The following is an 8,995-nucleotide window of genomic DNA, read 5'->3' on the forward strand; positions in this document are numbered from 1 at the left end:
GACACAATGTCTGTAAATTGTGTCTTATTAGTATATGATTGGTTTGTATCAAGTAGATACATTGGTAGGACACAATGTCTGTAAATTGTGTCTTTTAGGATAAAGGACATTTGTGGAACACAATGTCCGTACATTTTGTCATCATTTCATCTATTTCAGTTAAATCAATTAGAAACAGTTGTTGAACACTATGTCTGTAAATTGTGTATGTTTAGTATATACATTTGTTGCATACTATTTATAAATGTCTCTTAGGTGATTTCAGAGGCAAAGGGCAATCGCTGCTAAGGTTTCTGACTTGGAAACGTATGTTTACACACCAGACTGCCTTGCAAATAAAAAATTTATTAATTACGAATATAAAATTTATTTGGAAAATATCATCTATTGTACAAAAATATAATACAAATCACAACAAACATAGTCATTTTCCTCGGCCACTCGAGGAATTCATTAACATGAGATCAGTTTTGCCAGCAAAATGGTCCCGACTCAACACCAACACGTTGCACGACTTGGATTCATTCTAGTCTTTCATGGGACATTTGTAGAGATACTGTTTATATTTCGGAATTCTTTCAGTTTAATTCAGCACATGTTGCACGTAAAAGCACAAGTTTCCTTAATATACGCTTGGTAAAACGGTACATGGCACATTCCTACTTGCTTCCAAAACATACAACCTTCAACAGCATCGATGCATGGTGGTCCTGGAAGAAAAATGATATATATATATATATATGTATATGTGCTTTTTGAGACATTTTTCAATTAATTCTTATCATTATTTTAACACTGTATTAAGTAGATAGAGCTCCTTGTTAGTGATAATAACAGCAGAAAAAAACGGTTGATTATGGTTAAATTATTATACGAAAAAGACTAGATCAAACAAGGAAAAAACACTAAACCAACTTATGTACGAAAAGTAAACTAAAGAACACAAAAACAAAACAAGCCATGCAGTCCATAAATACTACAGTATCCTATGCCGATGGGGTCTTTGAAATAAAAATGCCAACCCGACCATGTGGGTTATTTATAATGAAAGTTGGAAGGATAAACTTGATAAATTATCGAAGTAATCACCAGTAAGAGTAATGTAAGAAGCTGAAAAATGACAACCTCTTCTTAAGTCTTAGAATCATGTGCAAAACAGTGTAGCCGAGACCATTGATTGGCGCGCTAAAATATCCCATTGACTGGGTCAGATTAGGTGAACGTTCGTCTGTAACGCCCACAACTCACGACGTATTTATTATAAACATTTAAACTGTGGGGTTGCCAAAGGGTCTCAGTATATATACGAACTACAGTGCACAGTATATTATATACATATTTTATTTGCGATCATAAAATGTACGAAGTCGTCCACTACTATGTAAATTGGGTCGATTAAAAAAAAAGCTGAATATGTTTCTGTTGCCAAGGGTTTTTCACAAGTATAGTAGTTAGCAGAAAAGATCATCAAACTATACATTGTATACTGAACTGCGGCCAAGCTTAGCGAAAGGTCGTGCAACATATTCAGTCAAACAAACTTTATTAGATTAACTCGTTGAGGAACGATCGTTTTCATAGGTCAATTCAAACCTTCGACCTCACACCTGCGAAAATAGAACACGCGTACTATAAAGCTGAATGGACTGATCAGTATTCACGTAGCCGGTCAAGGTCATTAACAACTTCCATCGTCGTATTCACGTACATGATTGTGTTCTTGATTATCCCATGGCAGTTCTAGCTTTTATACATGTGCATGTAAAATTTTAAACTTTAATCTTAACAGTCACGTCGAAATATGTAATTAACTGTCTCCTCTCAATTGGTTCTGGATTAAGGGAGCTACCATTTTATTTTGATTGGGGGTGGGGGACTTGAATGAAACATTTTGTTCTGCATTTTTTTTAGTTGTTATCTCTGTCCTGTCTTTCTATTTTTCAGTCTGTTATAAGTCCTGACTATATTTATTAGTTTATCCTGATTTTTTTTACATAAATCGTCATCCTGCCTTTTTTTTTTTTGTCAAGTTGCTCACCCTGCCTTATCTTTTATTCAATGGACTTGATGAATTAACGTTGTACTTGAAATGAAACCGTACTTAACTACAAAAATAATCAAATTACATACTAAAGATATTGCTCAATTTTTATAGTAAATGGGTTTGTGTTACAAACTGTCATGTTCATTATTCATATTCTTTCATAAGTTTTAGGATAGTGTGATTTTTTTTCTGATTTAGTTTACTTGAATTTTGAAAAAAAAATCCCGAAATTCGAAGTAAATTCAGAACATGTAACCAGCCATGCTTTGTTTAGAGAAAAAATGGAGATGGTAAACCATGGCACAGTGGAAGGAAATGTACTTTATAAACTCCAGCGATATACTTTCTTAATTTATAATTAACTGTTTTGCTATCCTCGGTTGAAAATTATATATTGTAAATATTTAAATAGTTGCATAGAAAACAATCAGTTTTAAACAGTGTGGTTATTCACTAAATGTATTGATAAAAGGTGACTCCATTTTTGTACATACTTTTACAGTAGTCATCCTTAATTTCTTAATATTTCGTTTATAAGTTTATCATACATGTATGATTTTGTATTTCATTTTAATACGCACGCATGCCACACGTTACTTTGGCGGATAGTTCAACAATGTTATGCAAAGCTCTATTCTTACGGTATGAAATTAAAGGATAAATTTTCAACTAATTAAAATCGAAAACAGTACATTTATATAGTTCCTTATAAACTACGACATTTCTCACAAGTATTTATTTATTTTTTAGTTCCACACATGCAAAAATAAAATCTTCGCCGATGAAACATTTCAAACCTTTTTACACCAACATGCCTTCACTGAATTCATTTGAATTTCGTGGTGACCATGATAGTACATTGCATAGCACATCTATATTCACGTGCACACATGATACGATCTTTCGGGGACAGTTTGCTCGTTTATGACACGTCATTTCTGAATGGCCAAACGCTTAGCTACTTTATTTTCGTTTTATAGCATGAAAACAATAAATGAGGAATGTGCAACCCATCATAAATTTGAAATGGATCAGTATTATGAGATCCTTATTATAAGTAACTACGACATTGTCAGGATAATAACCTAGCGTCAATATGAAAGAAATTAAAGTGGTTCATACATTCATCCGTATAAAAGCGGCACATGTATTTTATTTTATCCTTATATTTTTCATAGTGCGGTACAAGTGCTGCATGCATAAAGAATATTACTTAACACAAATTATTAGTATCATATTTCGACCCCACTATTTGAAATTCACAAAATACTTATTTAATTATTTCGACCAAAAATCATTGTTTTTTTTACGTTCGTAGTAACGTAGTACATTCCATTGTCGGTCACCTGTGTCAATTCACGTGCACACTACAATTGTTGTTGTATTTAAATCTTTCGGCCAATGAAATGAGACGTTACAAGTTGTTTGTTTGTGATACGCCAGAATGTTATCAATGAATTATCAATCGCTAAACTTGACTGTACCTATTCAAAAACGTAAATGCAAATTTCACAAGGGTTGATCCAAATAGCCTTTTTACTGTCTAAGAACTTGCAAGTACGAAACAGACAGGAAAGAAGTATATTTTGTCTATATGTTTTGTGTTTGCACACTTTTTAAAGTTGATCATGCATTCGTTCTAAAATAAAATTTTGACCAGATAAAAGTTAAAAGATGACATAATTAGACAACCGCAATTGTTAAATCGCTTTGACGTCCGAAAAAAAGATAATAATCAACACATCCATTGTAACTTTTAAAGCCAGTTAAATCCCTTTTTGCTGAAAGAACGTCCGATATCATAAAAATTCATTATCAAAACATAACAAAAAACAAGTAAAGAACGTTTAAGTATTCAATATAAATCAAAACACAAAGGTAATTCCTGATTAGTTTTTCGAATTATTTTATTTAGGCGTTGAGACCCTTTGGTGACCCCGCAGTTTAAATGTCTATAATAAATACGTCGTGAGTTGTGGGCGTTACAGACGAACGTTCACCTAATCTGACCCAGTCAATGGGATATTTTAGCGCGCCAATCAATGGTCTCGGCTACACTGTTTTGCACATAATTCTAAGAGTTTATATTGGTTAAATGTTGAAAAAACGAACAACAGCAGTCTATATTGGTTAAATGTTGAAAAAACGAACATCAGCAGTCTATATTTGTTTTTGAATCATCGGAGATGTCGTCCTCAACTATATCTATAAGAAAATGTTCCTTAAGCTTCATCATGCTGATAATCAAAGTCATGATTTATGTTCAGCTGATGAAAAACTGTTATATCTACCAAATACGGAAATATATAGTTGTTAAAAAAATCATAGCAGATGAGTAACATGGGTGCAGAATTGTTTTTGTAATCTAAAAACATATTTCATTAAACAAAATTGGTCTTATTTTATTGATGTATATAATTATATATATAGATATATTACCCTGAGGAAGATAAGTTGTAACGAATGGGTTTTTTATATACAGATATATTTTAAATGTATTTACCAAAAGATTATTGGGGAGAAAATATACAAACCTCCAGTAGTGGGAGGACATTTTCCACATGTTCGAGGACACTGTGAGTTCATTTTTCTAGAATGTGTTGGATCTAGACATAACTCAGCCCATGTTGCACACCAAGGCTGTCTGTCTCTACACGATGCTCCTGCGTTAGGTTTTTGTGAAAAGCCACCCATGAAGTCCATTATGTTTATTGTACCACCTGGTGTTTTACTAACGAGTGAGCTACCACCAGGAGAATTTCCACTAGCAGGAGAATGTCCACCAGCAGGAGAATGTCCACCAGCAGGAGAGTGTCCACCAGCAGGAGAATGTCCACCAGCAGGGGAATGTCCACCAGCAGGAGAATGTCCACCAGCAGGAGAGTTTCCACCAGCAGCTGGGTTTCCACCAATGGATATAACAGGAAATCCACCAACAAATTCTATTTTTGGCATACCAGGTCCGCCGCCAATAACAGGAGACTGTCCACTTGGTGCACCTTGACCACCTTGACCACCAGGGGCACCGTGACCACCAGCACCATGGCCCCCAGGGGCACCGTGACCACCAGCACCATGACCGCTTGGTGCACCTTGACCACCAGGGGCACCATGACCACCAGCACCATGACCGGTTGGTGCACCTTGACCGCCGTGACCACCAGTACCATGACCTCCAGCACCGTGACCACCAGCACCATGGCCGCTTGGTGCACCTTGACCACCAGTACCATGACCTCCACCACCGTGACCACCAGCACCTTGACCACCGTGGCCACCAGTACCATGACCTCCACCACCCTGACCACCAGCACCATGACCGCTTGGTGCACCTTGACCACCTTGACCACCGTGGCCACCAGTACCATGACCTCCACCACCCTGACCACCAGCACCATGACCGCTTGGTGCACCTTGACCACCGTGGCCACCAGTACCATGACCTCCACCACCGTGACCACCAGCACCATGACCACCTGGAGCACCGCCTCCTTGGGGGTAAGCTCCTGAAGATGGAGTACCTGGAAAAGAAGATCACTTTTAGATATCTTGGCAGTTGTCAGAAAAGCGTAGAATATGTATAGAGAATAATAAAAGGAAATAAATTAAGGCTTTAAAAATTATAAGTCGAGGAATTACAGGCAAAAAAAACCACCCACATATGTATATATTTATAGATATATGCAAAAAAAAATAAATCAACAGCCTACACAATATTAACAGAAAACTTTGATTAAACTCCGAAACAACATATTGTGGTTTTTTATTATTAGCTTAATAGTATTTCAAATTAAAAACATAAATACGTACTAGAACAAAGACCTCTATCACAATACTGTCCCCTACCACATAGGGAACACGATTGGCCTTGTTTGAATGGCAATTGTCCAATATAGTTACCACTGAAATGGAATTGCATATATATCAGAATATGTAAAACATTTATTTCACATTATACATATACAAATATTTTACTGGACAAATATCATCTGTATCAACTCAAATGTATTAACTCAATTTGGTCTAACAAAACATAAATAAATGTTTTTTACATGTTCTTATTTCATCAACGTTTTTTTTCCACGGCACTTAAAACAGTCATAAATCACACGTACTAAAATTTGGCACTTTTATTTTCCAACTAAATATAGAACTTATAAAGTTTGAAAATGATCATATGATTAACCTTGTTTTTTTAAGTCATGTTTATTTTCTGCAAAAAGTAATTAACACAAACTAGGTTAATAAACTTACGCTGGATTATAAAAGCAAACCAAGAACCAGGCATTCTGCATAGGTGTACCTCCTCCCATTGATAAACTCGGACATCTTGTCATTCCACAGCCGACCTGAGTAGTATCAGCCCATACCATCTAATAATTATAAGATACATACACCATGAAAATTTGAAATCTTGCTATGCAAATAAATTTCTCGACTTCCGACTTCAGTTTATTTTTCTATTGTATTTGTACCTCTTATACTCTCTTGAACATGCCAATTATCCGTGCATCTATGTAGGTAGATCAGAGAAGTTCAGAAAAAAAATACCAAAAAAGTCGATTGATATGCAGCGAAGATTAACGCTTTTGAAATTAAGTTGATCTAAGTTACTACGCAAATTCTAGCGGACCTTATCACGATGTAAACATTGAAAGAGAATATACAGAGAAGACCACACTTACATGTTCAAAAATCGAGACGACTTATTTTTAAAAAAACTAGTCAAAATCTTTTAATGAGTACTTTTTAAAAATATTATTTTTAAACCTGCACTGACACAACTTTTAAATCGTTATATTCACAAAAAAATCTAGCTGAGGAAATAAGGTATATTTTGGGAAGTTGTAACATGCTGGGACTATGTGGAAAAATTGGTAACTTAAGAGAGCTTTAGATTTTGTATGATTTTTAATTTTTTTAATCAATATGCAGTAAAGATTCACATTTTTTTAAATTTCAGCTTAACAAGCTTCGAATGCAATTATCTCGATAAATAATGAAAATAAAACATCGTGTATTTGCATGTTTATTTCTAACACAGGTTAACAAATACTTTATTTAAAATGTACGATTACTATTTAGAAATAACTTTTAATCACTGTTGACCTTGTCGACTTTTTCATAAGAAGAGTTTCTTTTCTATTGTTCTCGCGTCATCGGTCTTCCCAATTGTAAGGTTGGGAAAATTCAATTTTTCAGAACCTGCACAACTCTTGGTTATATTCCTTTCAGTTCGAGACGCGCAGATCTGGCAAACTCGTTCCTTCATTTTTGTAGATTTTCCTTTTTTAATTTTTTAAATAACCGTTATCCTCTTACCAGCAAGACGAATCTGAAACATGATAGAATGTAATAAGAATTTTCATTATAGTGTGTACCTGTGTATAATGCCCTGTCGCTTGGGAAAATCCAGAACTACCATATGTATATTGTCTCTTTTCATCAGCCCACATTTGAATTCCAACTGAAATAAGTCTTTGATAGTCCCATGGAGCAGTGTGCATTGCCAAATTCTCCCCACGACCAAGTTGTTGGTGATCAAACATACATTGACTTGCCCACATGGTGGCTTCGTTCTCAAGCTGTGTGTTCCATGTCTATAAAATAGAATAAAAATAGAAATAAACACCTACTGTTTGATAATCATTATTCAAAATACAAGAATGCAATTTCCCTATAACTCGTTTCACAAATTTGTCAAATATGACAGTGTTTTTAAACTCAATCAAATAAAAAAAACTAGTGCATGACTATATATCATAATCTTGACGGAGGTTATAGCGTATGAACATTATGTGAGCTAAGTTTTATCCGAGCGTAGGTGAGACTAATTATTTAGAACGAATGACATTTTGTAGTCCGAAAGGTACTTAAAATTTTCCAGTGACAGTCATTTTTAAATATTTGTAAAATGAGAAAAAAGGGAAGAAGAAGTATATTTGATTATTTTTTTCAGCGGCTCTTAAAACAGTAAACTGAATTTTATAGAGAACAGTCGCCGTATTTTCACCGTTTTGACCACGACAATTTTCTTGAAGTTTTGACTATGTCGTAATAAATTTGTGAATCTTAGCATATAGATTTTTTATCTGTATTTCAAATTTCAAACACAAATCAATTTTTTTTCAAAATGCATGATTTTATTTTCTTAAACTAATCGAAAATCGGGAAACAATTATATCCATTTTACATTCAAGCAAAATGACACTTTTCATTCCGCTCTACAGAATTGATTCAAAAATTCAAACTCGTGGCATAATGATCTACTTTGGATAAAAAGGTAAGATAAACCATTTATTGATACAAGAAAAAACGTTGAATTATAGAGTTGAAGATCAGATACATGTATGTGAAATGATATTTTGAAGCCTTTGAGCAGGTTTCTACATATATATAGTACAAAATAAATAACGACAAGAACAGTCCATATACTGATGTATGGAAAATAAAATCTCAAACAACTCAATTGTAATGAATTTATAATTCAATTTCAACTAATTTGTCAAAATTAATTAAAAAAACAACACATCTTTTTATATGTAAAAAATACAGCATATTTAAATCTCTTACCAGCTTTTGCATGTTAGAAGCAGGTTCCATCCGGCGAACTTGATTATGGTGATCTAAAATCTGCTGTCTATATAGTGCCATGTTTATGTAAGCATCCACCGCACCAATGATTAAAAACACTATGACAAAATTAAATCTCATTTTGAGAAATTAAACTGGAAACAATTTAAGCATAAATGACTGTTTCCAACGCCAGTCGAGATGGTTTATATATGTAGTTTTTGTGACAAGCGTAGGTGATTGGTCGGAACAATTAGTCAGGTAATAATTGGTTAAGGTGTCATCAAAGGAAATATGATCACATTATTTATGTGTTTATATATTTTCTATTTACCTTCTTCACTTCTAGAATGAACGCATTTGTATTACATTTACGTT

At 34.2% G+C, this 8,995-nt stretch overlaps 1 protein-coding gene across 10 annotated transcripts; it reads right to left on the reverse strand.

Moving 5' to 3' along the window:
* Positions 1 to 351: 351 nt before the first annotated feature.
* Positions 352 to 8,782, reverse strand: LOC127728238 (uncharacterized PE-PGRS family protein PE_PGRS20-like). 10 transcript variants are annotated; one of them, XM_052235501.1, is made up of 7 exons: positions 8,618 to 8,782; positions 7,426 to 7,644; positions 6,299 to 6,417; positions 5,855 to 5,946; positions 5,446 to 5,565; positions 4,579 to 5,217; positions 352 to 710 (listed from the first exon to the last, which is right to left on the reverse strand). In XM_052235501.1, the coding sequence occupies exons 1-7, from the start codon at positions 8,756 to 8,758 to the stop codon at positions 589 to 591; spliced, it is 1,452 nt and encodes a 483-aa protein (XP_052091461.1). In that variant the 5' UTR covers positions 8,759 to 8,782; the 3' UTR covers positions 352 to 588. The 10 variants fall into 10 exon arrangements, with proteins under 10 accessions (XP_052091461.1, XP_052091457.1, XP_052091462.1 ...); XM_052235497.1 differs by having other exon boundaries at positions 4,579 to 5,280; positions 5,416 to 5,565; XM_052235502.1 differs by having other exon boundaries at positions 4,579 to 5,136; positions 5,386 to 5,565.
* Positions 8,783 to 8,995: the final 213 nt, after the last annotated feature.

This window comes from Mytilus californianus, unplaced genomic scaffold (assembly GCF_021869535.1).
Source record: "Mytilus californianus isolate M0D057914Y unplaced genomic scaffold, xbMytCali1.0.p SCAF_2, whole genome shotgun sequence".
NCBI lineage: Eukaryota > Metazoa > Mollusca > Bivalvia > Mytilida > Mytilidae > Mytilus > Mytilus californianus.